The sequence below is a fragment of the Eretmochelys imbricata genome, chromosome 5, assembly GCF_965152235.1.
Source record: "Eretmochelys imbricata isolate rEreImb1 chromosome 5, rEreImb1.hap1, whole genome shotgun sequence".
NCBI classification, from domain to species: domain Eukaryota; kingdom Metazoa; phylum Chordata; order Testudines; family Cheloniidae; genus Eretmochelys; species Eretmochelys imbricata.
This window is the reverse complement of record NC_135576.1, coordinates 134,741,574-134,760,006: the sequence shown is the minus strand read 5'-3', so window position 1 is coordinate 134,760,006 and position 18,433 is coordinate 134,741,574. Positions and strand designations below refer to the sequence as shown.

General features: G+C 47.3%; 1 protein-coding gene across 1 annotated transcript in view; it reads left to right on the top strand.

The window, feature by feature from the left end:
• The window catches only part of B4GALT1 (beta-1,4-galactosyltransferase 1), a 56,246-nt gene that overhangs the window by 17,841 nt on the left and 19,972 nt on the right, over positions 1-18,433 (top strand). The window contains exon 2 of the mRNA XM_077817960.1: positions 15,300-15,535. Coding sequence (XP_077674086.1) covers positions 15,300-15,535 — 236 coding nt within the window. The remainder of the gene's footprint in view (positions 1-15,299; positions 15,536-18,433) is intronic.

Below are 18,433 nucleotides of genomic sequence, written 5' to 3'. Positions count from 1 at the left end.
AGCGAATCCGGGCTTGTGCTCTGCATCTAAAACAGCAGTATAGATAGATGTTCATGCTTGGGCTCTGACACCCACCCCCTCATCGGACAGGAGCATCTACACTGCTTGCTGGTTTTAAACCCGTAGCATAAGCCCCATGAGCCCAGGTCTGCAGACACGGGGACTTGCTCTTGTTTGTTTGTTTGTTTGATTTGGGGGTTTGTTTTTTTTTTGCAGTGTGACCAGACCTGCAGTTTGAGGGGGGTGAAATCCCCTTGGGCCTTTCTGATTCTTATGTCTTTGTAGAGAAAATGGGAATGCCAGAACTGGCCTTCACGAGCTGACAGCCACAAGCTTACTTTGAGACCTTGTCTTCATTACAAAAAAAAGCCATGCTCTGATCTGGAGTCCGCTACCTGGAGATGCAATCCGAGTAGAGACAAGGTAGTTAGTAGTTTTCAGAGTTATCAGGTCTGTACAGCTGGCTGTCACCGATGCACAGCAGCGGCTGCGAGCTCCCTACCGGCTGCCTCTGGCCTGTTTCAATCCCACGGCTGCTCGTGGGACCTGAGAGCCGCAGCAGAAGCCCTGGAGCTGCAGTATGTCTACACTGCAGGGGCTATAGCCGCACCCCTACCACGGTAGTGCCGTGGTGTAGCAGACACTCGCTACGGTGGGGAAAGGGGTCTTGGTAAGGGCTGTAGTAAACCCAGCCCCTCAAGAGGCAGAAGCTAGGCTGACACAAGAACTCTTCGGATGACCTACCTGCATCTCCTAGCTGCAGGTCGAAGAGGAAACCCTTTTCTTCTCCTGCCAAAAGTGCCTTCTTATAGAAATAACACCGCGGTCAGTATTTCAAGCCCAACTGAACGACATGCCAGTTGCGGGCTTCTTGTTTGAATGGGGGCTTTTTGTTTGAATGGGTGTTTTGTTATTTTTCCATCAACTAGTTTTGTGAAACAGTGAAACAGAATATTGACAATTACCCACAATTCATTTTGCTTCTGCCATTTCTGTTTTCCCCACACATTAAATGACTTCCCTCTGTGACGTCTCCTGAATTCAGCCTGCCTGCTGTGAGTCTGCCTTTCAGCACTTGAGTTTCTCTGCATCTGGTAACAGCCACGCTCCTGTGCAGTAAGGGGGGTTCCCCCCTCTGATTTCCCCCCATGCTCTAGTCCCTGTTACCTGTAAGCCAGCAGTTGTTGCGTTCTAAATTCAGACGCTTCTGAGAACCTCCTATGAACGCTTAACCTAACCTGAAATGATCTAGTCCAAATAAGGCATTCAAATGTACCTGCTGTCTCTGTTTTCTGAAAATGGTTTGACAGGTTTGTCTGCAAGGCTGGTTTACTGACTAATCTGTCAATTCATGGAACAGTTCAGGGTGGACGGGGAGTTATGTGCAAAGATACGTTAGCCACGACTCAGATATACCCTTTTGTTGTTTTTCCACATAGTATGGATTTTCACATTTCCCTGGCGTATTCAGCATTTTTTCCTCTCATTCCCTTATAAGCCACTCCACCTCCCCTAGCCCCTTCGCCAGCAGAGAGCAAACAGCACGCATTCCCACAGGACAACAGCTACGTCTACACTGCGCACCTTCCGACGGCCCGGCTGTGCCATTACGGTGTGCCGTTGTAAGGGGTGCAGGATAGTCGCTCTTTGTCGCCGGGAGAGAGCTCTCCTGGAGACAAAATAAAACCACCCCCAGTGTGGGGCGGTGGCCTCGTCGAGGGAGAGCATCTTCCGCCAACGAAGCGCTGTCCGCACCATTTTCGTCATTAAAACTTTTGTCCTTTCGGGGGGGGGGGGCTGTTTTTCACACCTCTGAGCGACAGAAGTTTTAATGATGGAAGGTGCAGTGTAGACGTGGCCTAACACATCATGTGCATTCTCAGCGGAGCGGAGATGTGTGTGTATCTATACGCATTTTATTGAAGTAGTTACGTAGCTGGCTTAGCATAGGTTAAACATCAGCAGTCTCACTGCAGCACAAAAAGGGACTCTTGTGTTAGGCCCTGATCCTGCAACCAGATCTGCAGTGCCCCTGTGGGGGCGGGGATCTAGCTGCAGTATTGGGGCATTACAGCGGGAAGGGTTATCTGTCCAAGCGTGCGCAGTGGGCCTACGCCTGCCAGGCAGGTCAGGTCCCTCCAGCAGGACTTGCCGTACGTGCTGCTTCCTTAGAGGTGAACAGCAAACCAAAGAGGAATCTGATACTTCAGATCTATAAATGAAACCTTCCTTGCATCATCAAGGGCAAGAGCAAGAATTGTGCATCTGCTTCACTGTTTTTGCATTTTACGTCGGCATGAGCCGTTTCTCCCTGAGCCTGGCGAGGGCATAGGTTAGGGGGCCACTGGCAGGGAGCCGTGGATGCAGCCCCAGGCGGGAGTCAGTAAGACAGCGAGCCACGGGGATTTCGGTGTCTTGTTGGTGTAACAGGGTTGCTGCTTGCTACTAGTGCACCTCCTTGTGGATGGGTCTGGAAATTAGTTCTGGCTTCGTCTGGAGCCCCCTTGCTGCTCGCTCTGTGATGATCTTTGTCCAGCCTGGTCTCCCCTTCCGGGGTGAGCAGGTCTGACAGAATCCTTTGGCAGATGCCTTTTCCAGACAGTGTTCAGCCCCAGCTTTGGGCTCTATGCCACTATATCAGTGGGTGGCAGGGAAAGAGAAGTGGGAAGCAGAGGGTAGTGAAGGGGGCATTAGATTCCCAGTCTCCTGCTGAATTTCAAGTCATGACAGATTATTGGCCACTTAAATAATGAAACAAAACTACCCTAGTTTTCTAAAGAGCTCCTGCAAGTAGCAAACATCTGGGTATCTGAGCAATAAGGGTGGATTGATTTAAATCACCAATTTGAATCAGGATTTAAATTAGGAAATTGTTAATCTTGTATTGCATTTGTACTTTTTAGTTCTTTTTCCTGAAGCAAGGTTGATTCTCATTGGTTGGGAACGATTAAAACAAGTCCCTTTGCGGCTAAGCATAGCTTTGACACTAAATGTTGTACTTTCTTGTGCTAACCAAGAGGATATATTATATCTATACACATTTTATTGAAGTAGTTATGTAGCTTAACATGCCTTTATTCAGATACTCATGTTAGAAAATGATGACCTACACTTTTTTTTATTTACTAGATGATAATCTTTTACTTGCGATTTGTGTCAAGTTACATTTGGATAGACACTAGAATTCAATCAAAATACACAAAAACAGCATTTTAAGTTTCTTTTTTATTAAATACAACTACCTTAAATGTGCTGGATAATATAAATAAGTAAAATAAGTAAGTATGAAAACATGTCTTGTATTTAAACTAACTGATTTATTAAACACAGGAAGTATTAACTGTAGTGAATGAATTGAACTGTTTGTTTGGTTCCCATGTCCTCCAAGGTTTTAGAACTAGTTGATCTCATACTCTCACACCATGTTTTATTTCAGAGATTGGAAGTGGAAAACCAGCTTTCCTGCTTTTTCAACTCCCAGTTGGTTTCTCAACTTTGAATGAGAGAGTTGTGGAACTGAACTAGCTGAATAAATAGAAATGAAAATAGCCTCTTCTGCAAGTGCAGAGAGAATACTGCTGTCAAAAGCTGGTTTAGCACTTAAGCATTTGGAACCAGATTGTGCTGAGCCAGTGATGTCCATCAGTCCAGTGTTTTCACTTTCTTTAAAACTTGCTCAGCAAATATATGCTGCTTGAGTATTATTTTTATTTAATAATAAAATAAAATAATGAGCTCACGAAAGCTCATGCTCAAATAAATTGGTTAGTCTCTAAGGTGCCACAAGTACTCTTTTTCTTTTTGCGAATACAGACTAACACGGCTGTTACTCTGAAACCTATTTTTATTTAAATTATTTTAATAGTTTATAGTAAACCTAGGCCTTAACTTAGGTTGTCATCATTTTAATTTTAAATAGGTTTATTTTTAAAAAGAAAAATGTATTTAATGTAACTTCTAAAATCAGTTTTTTTTAAAGAAGATTGATGGATTTTTATCCATCTTTTGAGCACTAGGGTACAACTAATATACTTAACTTCCTAGACACAAACTATCTTGGGTACTGGAATAAAATATGTGGCTGAAGGTCGCACAACTCCTGACCCTCCTAAACAGGCATTGCCAGTTTTCCTAAATATCGTGGATTTATTTTCCTTGAGGATGGTGGGGGTGGGTAAATTTTTTAAACAACAAAAATAGTTCCAAGTTATTCTTCAGAAATAGTATACCAGACTCTTTGCTTTTTCTTATTAGGGTTACAGGTTGTTTTAGTTTGTCCTATAACAATTGTGCTTTTCTTTTTCTGGTTTCCTTGTCTGTAACTTTTGACCATCTTTGCTACATTGGGGCTGATACTTGTACAGTTTACTGTCTAGAAACTACTGCCTTTGAAATGCAACTGAATGGAAAATGACCAAGTGTAAGGTGCAGCAAACAAAAAATGCATTGGGAAGCAATGGAGCATGACTGATTCCCCCAGAGGTCCTGATGACACACGCAAGTGAGTAAAGCACCAGGGCAGGGCTTTGCTGTGTGGCCACTCGCACCAAGGCTAGGGTGTAACTTAGACCTGGCACTAATCACCTGGGTTAATGTACCTTAAATCTCTAGTGCTTGCTATCAACAAATGTTAAGAATGTCATAAAGATAATACAAATGGCATGGGTTCTGGGGGAAGGCGTTTCCCAGTCTGCTTTAGAACAAGGTCTACACACTATGTAGAGTCCAAACTCCTCTACCTGGGGTTTGGCTTTACAGTACAGACCTGAACAGTAAGAGAACAGAGTTAGCTCAAGCCTCTGCCACCTGCTCTAGGGTTCCTGGCCCAGACCTGCTCAGCCCACATCCTCAACCTCTCATTGCAGACCCATTCCCAGCTCCCTTACACAGGTGAGCAGTTCATGCCACCTGCTTTGGGTCAGCACAGCACGCTTAGGGCTTCTCTACACTGCTCCACAGTGAGGAACTACCAGGATGAGAATTGCACACTGACTGCCCATGTGGTCACTGCTGGCATGAACTAAAAGGTTGGAAAGAGGACTACATTAATGCATGCTAGGTATCCCTTAGTTCACACCAGCACCATCCACGCTGGGCAGGCAGAACACAGTTCTTTGGTGTGTGCTGCAATTCACAACCCCCCCTGCACACTCTCCCTGTAGACACCAGCTGTATTTTGCAAAGTGCATCTCAGCCACTATGTCTCTGTTCTTTTGCACAAGCCTCACCTTTCACCCATTTGAAAAGTCACTTCCTGTTGCTCAGCAACTAGTACAACCAAACCAGCTCTTCAGACCACATCTGCTCCTGTACGGCTTCCTCACGGCGTTTTAATGTGATTCGTTCATGTCAAGCGGTATCCTTTTCTGCAGCTCTTGTAAATGCCGTGTTTGTTGCATTTTACAGAGTATAATTCTCAGTATATTGACAAGTTAACATGAAGCTCGTATAATGTTGAGAGTCCCAGCACGTGAGTACTGTTGAACCGGAAGAGATGCCTGCACAGAGTCTCTGGGTAATACAGGAATATAGAGCCCAGGCATCACTGACCTTGGGGGCTGTCTGCTCCCCTGCATGGTCTGGAGGAGGGAGCCTCGCGGAAGAGGGGTGTGGCTTCTCTGCCTTGCTGGGTGATGCGAAGGGAGAAGCTGGCTCATTCTTAGCAGCCTAAGAGATCGAAGTCTTTAGCTAAATATCTGAATATCTGAAAAATGGAACTGGGAATCACTGAAAATTCCCTAGTCGGAAAGATGCCCAGGAGAAGTCTCTGGGGGGATTTAGGTCTCAGCATGGCAGTTGTAAGACTTCCTAGACCAGGGGTCTCAAACTCAAATGATCACAAGGGCCGCATGAGAACGAGTACATTGGCCCGAGGGCTGCATCACTGACATCCCCCCGCGCTGCCCCCAGCCCCGTGCCCACTCCACCCCTTCCATGAGGCCCTGCCCCGCCTCTTCCAACCCCTTCCCCGAACGCGTGGAGGGGATGTGCCTCCACTCCTGATGGGGCCTCTCTTCTCAAGTTTGTTTCCTGCATTGCCTTGCGGCTTGGCCAGACTGTGAGACGAGCACAGATGTCTATGGGGATGGCTGTGCTGCCTTTGAACGCCCACGGCTGGCCCAGGCTGCAGGGCTATGTAACTGCAGTGCAGAAGTTCGGGCCCAGGCTCAATCCTGAGCATCTGCACCGCACTTCAACAGCCTGGTAGCCCAAGCCCCACAAGCCCAAGTCAGCTGGCCCAGGCCAGCCACGAGTGTTTGATCACATACCCTAAAAGCCTTGGACTGTTCAGAAGGGTTTGGAGGGTTTTGAAATGGCACTTATCCAGTGTTTCCTCTAATTTTTTATGTCCATGTGCAGAATGAATTTTGTTCTGTGCACCAATATGGAGGTGAGGTGTGATACGTGACCTTCATATCCGTGCACAGAACAAAATTCATGTGGTGGGGGTGGGGCCAAGGGGTTCAGAGTGTGGGGCAGAGGGTTGGGGAGTGAGGGCTCTGGCTGAGGGTGCAGGCTCTGGGGTGGGGTGATGAGGGTTCGGGGTGTGGGAGGGGGCTCAGGGCTGGGGCAGAGGGTTGGGGTGCAGGGTCTGGGGTGGGGCCAGGAATGAGGGGTTTGGGGGGCAGGCTGCGGTGGGGAGAGAGGACTCCCCCCAGCCCTCTCACCCACGGTGGGGCTGGGCTGGGCCAAAGGAGGGGCTTCTCTCCCCTGTGCACGGCAAGTCCGGGGCATGTCCGCACTGGGGCTGGCGTCCGGTGGAGAGGGGTGCGTCTCCCCACCGCGGCAGGTCTGGGCTGGGGGAGGGGCGTCTGTGGCCTGTGATGAGACCTAGCAGCAGGCCTTATGCTGCGGGGATTCGCAATGCCAGGGGATCCCAGTTACAACTCCTGGAGCGTCACAGCATTAGGGCCACCCAAACACCGAGGAAAGACGCAGTGCAGCACTGATTCTTGGGGTGGAGTGGGTGGGTTAAGTGGCTTTGTTTTATCTCCCCTCCCCACCTTCTTCCAAATGTCTGGATGAACTGTAGCCTGCTATACCATCTAGTTTTAAGTGAAAATAGCTGGGTATTTCCTTAGTATTGACCTTGTGATTGCTTTATTTCTCCGCATTTCATCCGAGTGGAGTAGGTGAATCCATGAGAGCAACCCTGAAAACGCCCACAAAGAGTAGTGTGTGAGAAAGGGAAGTGGTTGGGCCCTGGCTGAAGTGGATTCTGCATCTATGCTAGTCAGATGGGGAGGGAGGGTGAGAGAGAGAGAATGAATCATGTATGAAATAGTTTCTATGTAACACTGAATGAAAGAGTTCAAATAAACTATGCAGAAGAGATTGGAGGCAGAAGCTATTCTGAGAATGCGGTCAGTATGAGAAGATTGTACTAGAATTCCCCTTTTCCCCTACCCATAGGCTTAGCTGCGCATTGTGGCTGATGTCACAAAAGGAAATGTAGCTGCCAATTAAGCAATACAGCCACTTCTGGGTAAGTGTTATCTGGGTATTTTGCATGCATCGAGTATGTGAGGGTACACGTTGTTTAGAGACTGGGCGTGAATGACTATGAACATATGGAGAGACAGTTTACCCAGGAGAGGTGCAGTAGAATACAAGGTGACTCCTGTCCAAGATGTCACTGAGTCACCCATGGGTATTGTCATGTATTGACACAAACTTGCCATGTAGCCACCTGCTCTCCTCCTTCCTGCTTCTCCTGTTGGGGGTGGACTCTTTAACTCTTGTTACAAGCTGCTTTTCATTCTAGAAGCTTAACTATAAACCAGCCCAAGTCTGCAGGCTCCACTCATGCTCAAGGAGTTTGCTTCAGCAGTATGTACTGGAGAAACTGGGTGGTAGAGAGGCAAACTGAACAGAGGTGAGAAAAGAATGGGAGAAATTCATAAGAAAATCCTCAAATAGCCAAAGTAAGATGAGTCTTAAAATATTGAAAGCTTAATCATTAATTGCTTTGTCTCGGAGTTCACGGTGCAGTCCAGACCAGTGGGATGTTGTCACCTCTTGCCCTGCAGCCCTGAGTGGCTCACAATGCAATGCTCATGTAGCAGACGGCCTGGGACACTCCCCGCCAGCTGACCAGCGTGCAGGTCATGAGTGTCTATGTGCTCGTCAGCCCTGGTTCAGCAGCTCTGACCCCAGCAGTCTGTCTACAGCCTCACTCTGGCTTCCACCAGCAGGGTGATCCCAACACACTCCCAGTCCCGAATTTCCTCAGAACTGTGTGACCTGGAGTGTCCAGCCCTGGACAGCTAGAGAAAAATAAAGTTTGTTACTCCTTTAAAGAGACAAAGGTACATTACAGATTATTAACTTAGCGGAGGTAAATACACCCGTCCCTGCAAACACTGCACGGAGCTCGTATATAGTAAAAATAAAACAAATGGATTAGCAGTAAGACACAGGTTAAGTGGTGCCAAGTAAAAACAAAGTTAGAAAGGGTCACAAGGAAACAGAAGTGAACGCATGCATCTAACCCTTAGGGCAGGTCTACACTTAAAACGCTGCACCCGTGCAGCCGCCGCGCTTTCATGACGATGCTCTAAGCTCTCTCCCGTTGGCAAAGTTAATCCACCTGCCTGTGAGGCAGTAGTTATGTTGGAGGGAGAAGCTCTCCCGTTGACGTAGGGCTGTCTACACCGAGGGTTAGGTCAGTATAACTATGTCATTCGGGGGGGTAGATTTTCCTCACCCCTGAATGACATAGTAATACTGATGTAAGTCTGTAGTGTAGACCAGATCTCAGTCTAGCAAGGTACAGTAGACTTTGTTCAAGATGATTTCTCTCACCAATCTTCCTTCTTCCCAGCCATGGCTGACTTTCCCTCAGTCGGGACCACCCACAGAAGTACAAGGTGCTGGTTTCCCTTTTCTTCCAAGGTGAAAGATCTTTGCCTAAGCTGGTTTCTCACCTATATTCAGTTTTCAGAGATTGACTCCACCCGACCCCTTCCATCCCTTGGTTGAAAGACCCATCTTTCTCAGCTTGCAAGAGCTCTGTACCCTTGTTTCTATCTAGTGAGGGATGCCGAAGATGGCTTCTGTCCTTGTGTATATCTTCCAAAGTTCAGTGACCTTGTTACAAGAGACAGGATGATGTCATGCTATTCTTCCCCTCCTGTGGACTTCCCATCCCCCTGCTGATTCATATGTAAATAGGGCTTCCCTTGTTTTTGGTCACTCTTTGCTTAATTTCATTGGAGGTAGTTGCCTTCTCCCTGTCTGGGGGAAAGCCTGTTTCTCCCTGTGTTTGGTCATAGACTGCAACGCCTAATACCAGTGAGTATCCGTAATTCCTCAGGCAGTGTTTAAATAAAGACATTTCACGCTGCTATCCCAGTGTGTGATGGGCTTTCACAAATCGCCTCGCTCAATACACTTGGTGTACAATATTAGTGCCTGACAAATCAACTGACTCAATTGCTTAGTACTTGAGGTTCAGCTGCCCTGTCTTGATAGATCAGGAAACCTTTGCAATGGATTCTTTGAAAAGTAAAACTCAGACCAAGCTTCTCTCTACTGCTGAGTGTAGACGCCATGGTCCCCCATTTGTTAACTCGATAGCTTTTGGTTTACCTAAGTGGACCTTTATTGTCTTTGCCTGGTGACTAGGCTAGTCAGAGAAGCAAACATGTTCCTTTGTCTAGGGCAGACCTGTTGACCAACTCCCTGACGTGCCTGGCTTAAACACGCTTTAGTCGTCATTCCAGCGTATGTCCATAACTCTTAACACACACACCATGTACGTATATCACACAAGAATATTGAAGATCAGTGCGTTATTAGTTTTTCTAGTTACATACTACATGACAGCTTTTTAAATTCAGATTATAGTCCTAGTGAGTTGGGGTACTCTGAATTGGTCAGGCCAGCTGAGACGCACTACCTGATACCAGTGAGCCCTTTGGTACTGACATGCTCTTAGAATCACACACTTAAACCTGGAAAACTAACTGTCCCTCTCCTCCCAGACATTTTAGGGAAACGCAAGGAAAAACATCAAGCCGTGCCTGTGTGTCATGTTCTATTAAACACAACGATACAGAATGGGGTTTGGGTAGAGGACCGTTTTTGATTCTTGCAGACGAACAGGTGAGGGCAGGTAAAGCCTGCTGGTGTTTTCTGTGTGGGAAGCACTGGTGATATAACAATTAGCCTCACTTGGAATTCGGAGACCCATTGTAAATGACTGGACTTGGTGAACTAGAGCGTAAGAGAACAGGCACAAAAAGCAAAGTTAGACCATCACAACAGAGGCAATATGGGGGGTCCTCCCAGATTTCTGCCAGTGTTTGCTGGCCCCCCTCAGTCATATGGTGGGGCCGGGCCCTCTCTCTGTGCTGCAGCTGTTGGAGCCCCCGAGCTGCACCCTGTGGATAGAGGCAGGAGCAACAGCTGGGAGCTGCAGGGAGGGGCCGCTGCTTTCTGGGAGGGGAAGCTGAGGGGAAGGGGGGAGGATCTAACTGGGGGGTGTGTGTGTGTGTGAGACTTGTTCTGGGGCTGGCTGAACCTTTAAATTGTGCCCCCCGCCCTCCCATTGTCAGCAGGTCATCTCTAGTCACAACATGCTCTTCACTAAACGGTTTAGTTTAGTTATAGACCGTGCTTCACAGTGTTCTGGTCGTTGGTCGGTAGTATCTTTTGTAAAGGTAAGTGACATCTTGCTAACAGGAGACTGTAGAGGGGCCAGCTGCCTCCGGGGTGGAGGTCACTCTGTGGTGCCCTGTTCCAATTTCTCACCTCTTCTGGGTCCCTTAACTTTCAGTCCACAGTAATTACAACTTTGCCCTCCTGGGCTCCCAGGGATTGAGTATTTGCACACTGGCCCTCCAGGCCCCAACCCAGTTCAGTCACTCTTTCCCTTTACTTGGGGGCACCCCAGACCTAGGTCCCAGTTCAAAATCTCTCAGGCTTTATCTGGCTAAAGCTCTGCCTTCTTCGGCCCTCTGGTCCACAGCCCTTGCAGGCCCAGCCCCTTCTCTCAGGGCAGGTCTGCACGATTAATGCTGCATCAGCACAGCGCTTTGATGAAGACACTGGAAGCTGATGGGGGAGCTCCATGAGAGGCTTAGCTACTGTCTTTCGTGGAGGTGGAGTAACTATATCAGCGGGAAAAGCCCTCCTGCCAACATAGCACTGTCCGCATGACGCGTTAGGTCGATGTAAGTACGTTGCTGGGGGGGGTGGATTTTTCACAGCACTGAGCGAGGAGGTAGGTACACCGAGGTAGATGCGTAGCATAGGCCTGACTTCAGTCAGGGTCTCTAACAGGAACCTCCTATTGACTGCAGCCCCTCTCTCAGAGCTCCCTTGGTCTCAGGGTCTTCCTGCAGGAACCTTTCACACTCCATAGTCTCTCTACCATTTCCTGAGCTTCCCCACTGCATTGCAGCCTCCTGCTGCAGGGGCGAGCAGTGGTCCCCAAACTTTTTACCTCCGTCCCCCTTGCCCCTGTTTGTGCCCCCCCTCCCTCCAGAACTGGGGCCGGGAGCAGGGCTGTGGCTCCAGGATGGGATGTGTGATGGGTTGGACCCCCCTTCCAGGGTGTCACCTGATGTACTTGGAATTCACTGAGCCTGCCTGCTCCACCAGCCTGGACTCCCTCGCTCTGTTTTGCTGAATCAGGCTCTCCAGCCTCTGGCAACACACCCACAGGTAGGGACACACCAGCCCTAGAATCACACAGTCTGCAAACAGCCCTCTATGCGAAGACTCAGCTAGGAAATTGCCCAGCACTCAAATGCAGCTCCCCCTCTGGGAAGTACACCCAAAACAATATTGTCTTGCACTGTAGAGAAATCTATGCAACTTAAGCTCATAAATTCACCCCCACCCTCAATGTGGAGGAAGATATGCAGAACTTCTTCCCCCCCCCCCCCCTTTATAAATTGCACAAACTGGATTTTATAATAAACAAAAACAAGTTTTTATTAACTATAAAAGGCAGATTTTAAGTGATTATAAGGGATAGCAAACAGAACAAAACAACATACTAAGCTTACGATGTTAAACAGACTAGTTTCAAAAAGTAATTTCTCACCCTAAATGTTGTTTTTGGGCAGGTTGCAGAAATTTTTGAAGGTTAGCTACCTTGCTTGCAGCTTAAATCTTCAGACACCATATTCACAGACCAGATCCCTTTTCCAGCCTGCCCCCCCCCCCCCCCCGTGTCTTTGTTTCTCAGATCTTTCCATCTTGGATGGGGATTCAGTGAAGAGTGAACCAAGATCAACTCCCCAGCCTTAAATAGAATTTACATAAGTTTACATAAGGTGGGAACCTTTTATTTCCCAGTCTTGACCTCCCCCTCCTTATGGTGGAAAATCACTAGAAGTCCAAGATGGTGTTTAGTACCAGGTGACATGACTACATGACCACCTAGTATCAAAGCAACATCCCAGGATGCTTTTCAGGAAGGAGAGAGATTAGTATCTTCAAAGTCTTATTGTTTCTCTCTAATGGCCCATCGAGGCTGATGGCCTGCCATCTGGTGGGTGTTCCCCAAGTACACACACAGTAGTTGTTGTTGTTGTTGTTACATAGCCAATATTCCCAATTTTAGATACAGAAAGGATACATGCGTACAAATTAGATAAACACATTCAGTAAATCATAACCTTTCCAATGATATCTCACATGACCCATATTACCTAAAACATATCTTAGTTATGCCATATTCATATCATAACAATATTTCTATGAAGAATATGGAGTGTAACGTCACACAGGGGCAGGGGTAAGGAGCCCAAGGCTGTGGCCACAGCTGGGGGTGGGGGCAAGTGCGGGCCTGGCAGCCAGGGCCAAGAGCAGATCTAGGTGGTGCTCCCTCCCTGCCCCCCATGGGGGCTGGCCTGGGCCCCAGATACGCCCCCCTGAACATTCATGCCCTCCTATGGGTGCACAGCCCACAGTTTGGGGACCTCTGTTATAGGGCAGTGCCCTGCTCTCTCCCAGGTGTGGCTCACTGTATAATGACAGTTGGCTACCCCAGCCCTGAAGGGGTGAGATGCCCTATTACAGAGACCTTGCTGGCTAATGGAGAGTATTGACAATCCCCACCCTGACCCCATCACCCCTTCCAGGGCACTGGATGTAGGAGTATAGCCTGAAGCAGAAGTAACTCCTTCTAGTTCAATAAGCAAGAAAAAGGTCACAGGCCAGAAGTAAAGTCATATTGTGATGATATCACTATACATGAATGGTGCATTAATGTAAAGATAGACAAAACTCTCTCTAACAGCTACTTATCTGTATTTATCTCTTAAAACCACGCCCTTCCTCCTTACCAGTCATGCTCTATACATCTAATGAAGATGCTTTGTGAGGATGAGCTTTGGTCTGTAGTAATTTCCCCAGCTGTGCACACGCTGAGGGCTTTCCCCTGTGGCAGCACGTGCTGGTGAGCGTGGGCATGGAGCTCTCACTTATTAAATTAAATCTTGGGATGAAAAAGGGGTGGGTGTGTGTGTACATAGGTCTGGTATTATGCTCATCCAAATGTGAATTGAAACTAACATCTCTCCAAAAAAACCTATGTGCTTTGGATGAAGTGCAGATGGCCTTTAAATGATTAAATTGAAGGACATGCCAGTAGTGTTTAGCTAAAGCTGAGCCCCATTCCGCGGTGTGTTTACACTGTCCGACGGAAGAGCTGACATTTTCCGAATTCTTCCTTTAACTCAAACACCCCACTGACACTCAGAGCACAGTGCTCTGCGCCTTAGTTTAGGACTGCCAGGTGCTCCTGTCAAAGAACACCGCTCTGAGGGTTCCAGGGCAGCCCCCAAGAGACTTTGGCCTCTGTTCCCAGGGGCTCCCACGCCCTGGGCTGCTCTCACGCTTTTGAGAGGTTCCCGGATTTCCCCTGCATCTGTTTTTGACTGGGCAGGACTGTCTCAGAGCAGAGAGCTGCTACTGAGAAACCGCCTGATGAAAAATAATCCATGCTTCTCCAGTATGCGGCTGCAGACTTGGCTGGTGCCCCCACCCCATCGTTTTGATGACACTATTGCTGTGTTGCGTGTCTGAGGCCTTGTCTGGGCTCAGGTGTAGCCCAGACTTGGCCGCACGGTAGGGTGTAACTGGCATAACACTGAACATGATGGGTCCTTTTCTGCGCTGGCTGCAATGTCTTGGTGAGCAGCATTCTGGCAAACCCAATGGTTCAAAATCCTGCTGGACTATGGTAACGTCACAGTGCAGAAAAGGACAGGCCAGGGTCTGCAGCAGTTGAGCTGACGGAGTTTTCCCCAGGGCACCCACTACAGCACTGAGGGGTCAGCCCCAGCCTCAGTCCCAGGATGGGCCTCTGTGCTGAGGAGGGCACAACACCCTGGCAAGGGGTGACTGGCAGAGCCTGCAGCCTGGCTTTTGTTGTCGGGATACTTTTCTTCATTAGCGATTACCCAGTCTCAGTCATGTGTCTCTCTCTCTTCCCCCCCCCGCACACACTCACTTTCATTCAAAGCCCTTGACCAACCCCTGCCGTGGGCGTCATGCCCTCTGTGACTGGCTTGTTCCCATGGGGTTCAGCTTGCGCCATAGTGGGGTTCAGCTTGCGCCATAGTGGGGTTCAGCTGCCATTCTGAGCCATGTGTGGCCTTATTTGAAGTAATGCTAATACGATAGCCATGTTTGCCTATGAGCCTCTCGGTCTGAAAGCCCTGCTTCAGGGCAGACTACCATGGCACTTTCCAAACCTATTCCACTGAAACCATGCGCTGGAGTTGCCAGCCTGAATGCAAATATGGCTTTGTTTAATGTTTCTAGAACAGGAACTTTAAAGGTGGGTGTACTTTCAGTTGCTCTGTGGGCATTCTAAGCTAAAAGGGGGTTTTGTTAGTTTTGCATATGGTTAGTCCTTGGAGTAAGGAGATTATTTTTAAATCATGTAAGACCCGCACTGGGGTAGCGATTAAGTGGAGTGTTGCAGAGTGCATGCTGGGTTGTTACTCCGTGCAGGAGCCAGTGACCTATGGTAGGTCTGAGGACTTTCAGACCCAGTAAATATTAGATACAAATTTGAGGCCTGATCCAAAGCACATTGAAGTGTGAGTCTTCCCTAAGTGGGGCTGGGTCTCACACTGCTCCTGTATTGTGCAGCTGGTTTTGATGTGCTTGGTTAAGGGGGCAGTTTTTCATGTCCATAGGATTTTATTCAGATCCAAACCCAACCATGTCCCCATCCTTGGTTATAAAAGAACTGTGTTTCTTCAAACCTTTACAGGGAATTGTGTGGGCCTTTTGGAATCTGCAAACTCACTGTCTGTCCTGGTCCTTTCCAGGTGGTGCACTGCGTGTGGAATTTTCCCAGCCTATGAATCTTGAGGAAGTTGAGAAGATAAACCCTGAAGTGAGAGAAGGAGGCCGGTATGTTCCAAAAGACTGTAAAGCACTTCAGAAAGTAGCAATTATCATACCATTCAGGAACCGTGATGAGCATCTGAAGTACTGGCTGTATTATCTCCACCCAATCCTTCAAAGGCAACAGCTTGACTATGGCGTGTATGTCATCAATCAGGTAAGGACTTGGGACATGCATACGTTTGCAGAATAATGGCTACAGTACTCCCGTGCAAAGGTGCAGTTGGCTTATACCCAGTAACCAGCTTGCTGGTTGAGAAGATTAATGCGCAAAATGAAAGAGTGAAGAGTCAGGAACCTTCACTGCATAATCTGCGAACAAATCCAAACACTTGTGCTAGTTACTTTTATAGCTTTAGTAAAATTCTTCTCCATGGTGAACTGAGATCCACTTCTCAAGTTAGGCAAATGCCTTGTGAGTAACTTCTGCTTAAGTAGACTCTTTGAGGAGAACTTTCAGTAATACAGCCTCATCTTATTTCCACCAGGACACACTTATCGCCAGCTTGTGCAGGACTTTCAGTCTTAGATTCCAAGGCCAGAAGGGATCATTAGATCCCTAGTCTGACTGCCTGTATGATGCAAGCCAGATACCCAGATAACCTCCAGTAACAGTAATAGGAACAGTGAACTAACTGTCCTGCGTGTGGCTAGAACATAGATCTCTTATAGATGTAGACAAATAATTGTCCATTTCAAGTAAATGGAATAGAAAAAAATTACTGGTGTTACTTCCAATATATTTGCCTTTTAGCCCTGCCTATGTCCCTCTCCAAACAACACGACTGGCTTGAGCATATGCCATGATTCCAAAATAGATTGGCTATCGTGCACACATTGAGAAGCTTAAAGAAGTTGAGAAAAATGCATTAGTTGTGATGAAAGGGCACCTCTCTCGCGCCGAAGGGTGCCAGTGAAGTGTGTCTGAGATCTGGCACATAGATATTAACACGGCGTCTCTGTCTAGTTTTTGATCCCAGCCCTGTGCGATGCTGAAAGGCAGCACACTCCCTGGAGCATAACTGTTTCTAGAGTCAAGAGAGAGACAAGGTGGGTGAAGCATCAGAGGGCGTCGCTGTGTTAGTTTGGATCTGTAAAGCGGCGAAGAGTCCTGGGGTACCATATAGACTAACAGACGTATTGGAGCATAAGCTTTCATCTTTTGCTGGATCAGCTTTACCTCACTCACCTTGTCTCTCTAATACTCTGGGACCAACCTGGCTACAACAACACTGCAAGAAACAATGGATGATATCTAAAGTCAACATCAGTTGGTGTGTGCAGGTGCAGCAGAAAGGTTTGAACTTTTCTCCATGCCTCAAGAAATGGATTGCTGTGCATTTGAAATAAGGATAGATACTGACCTAAGGAGTGTTAATACTTACCTGCTGGGCTTGCTATGATTTTGTTCATGTTTCTGTGATGGCAGAGCGTTCTATTTACAGCTGCTATGCAACTGCAAATAACAGATTATGATCCAAGCTAAAATAGTGAACTGTCATTAATTCCCCTCAAATCATTTTTGTATATATATGTAACATGCTTGAAAATCAGACCATACTGGTGACTGAGTCAGCTTTTCTACAACCGGTAATAACATGCTCAACTAACTATACTAAATGTTATCCCTAAAGTTGCTCCGCAGATCCCCTTTGCAGTATAGCATAAATGGCAGTTTAGAGTGCAGCTCTCCAGACTGAGCCGTGCAAGACCACACGCCTCTCACAAATGGTGGCGTAAATACCCAGCCATCCCTAGCTCGTGAAGTTGGTATTTTATTGCACTAAGGATGCACTGCGTACATGCATATATTTTGTTTGCCCATATAGTGATACTAGTGTTCTGGTTAAATCCGCATTGAAAACACACGTGTTGGGGTGGGGATGAAGCTGGTTGCCTCTGCATTATGTACTTTCATCAGCCAGAATGCTCCTTTCATCCAACCTGTTAGTTTCACAAGTTGGGTGCATTTGCATAACTTGGAAAGTCATAAGTTAGTGGTGTGTGGTCGTTTCTAATAAATGGTCACGGGTTGCTCTAAGCTTCATATGTTAATTTATTTTTTTGTATTAGCGTGTTCAGTATCTTGTTTAAAATATGGGATTTCAGTCCTACGCACATAGCAGTGGTTACTGCTCATTGTAATTATCTTATATCACATGATAGCTTTTCAGAGGCCTTTAAAAAATGACTTGTGGTCTTGGGCTAGTTGCTAGTGAGCAGATATCCACATCACAGTGATGATAGCACCACTGGAGCTAATCTCCAATGGTTAGTGTCCCTGGCAACGAAGGCGAGCACTGCCCGGTCATGGGGACTGAACTATACCATAGGGCATTTCACATATGCTCTAAAATTAACCTGCACATAAATTAGCTAGTCAGTCTTTTAAAATATGCCCCCTTCGCGAAGAGTTAAACAGACATCGTGCCAATATACTGAGTATACAAACCCGAGAGAGGTGCAGTTCGTGCTCTGCAAGTCTCTCCTTTACAGCAGGGCAGTGATTAGCGGTAGTAACTGACGTGACCTAATTTGCAGCTAAAATGTTTGCCTTCTCCTGTGCTGAAGTCTAAACGTGAACAAGTCTCAACACGATCTGCACGTCTCTGAACCATTATGCCCAAACACAGAGAACTGTCCGTGGCGCTACGCCACGGGGGGGCGAGGGGAAAGCGGTGTCGGGGGCGGTTACAGAAATGTGGGTGCTTTGACAGAAGTAGAGGAGGAAAAAACGTTCTTATTTCTCTGCTGTCTTGACAATTGCTTTTCTCTCTTTCTTGTCTGTCCTTCCCTTTGCATCCATCCTTCCTTTTTTTTTTTCTTCTTTTTTTTTTCCTTCTAGTGAGGAAATTTTATCTTTACTTGTTAATCGTGTCTATAGCAAAGCAGTCACTGAAGCAAGGAAAATTACTGTGTGATCTGCTTCTTGCACTCCAGCTACGTGCTCTTCTGTACTCTGCATCTCATAGAAAGAGAGAGGAGCGCTGACCCTTACTGCTGCTGCACTGGTAATGTCAAACTTCTTCCTTTCAGTGCAATGCAATTCAGGCAT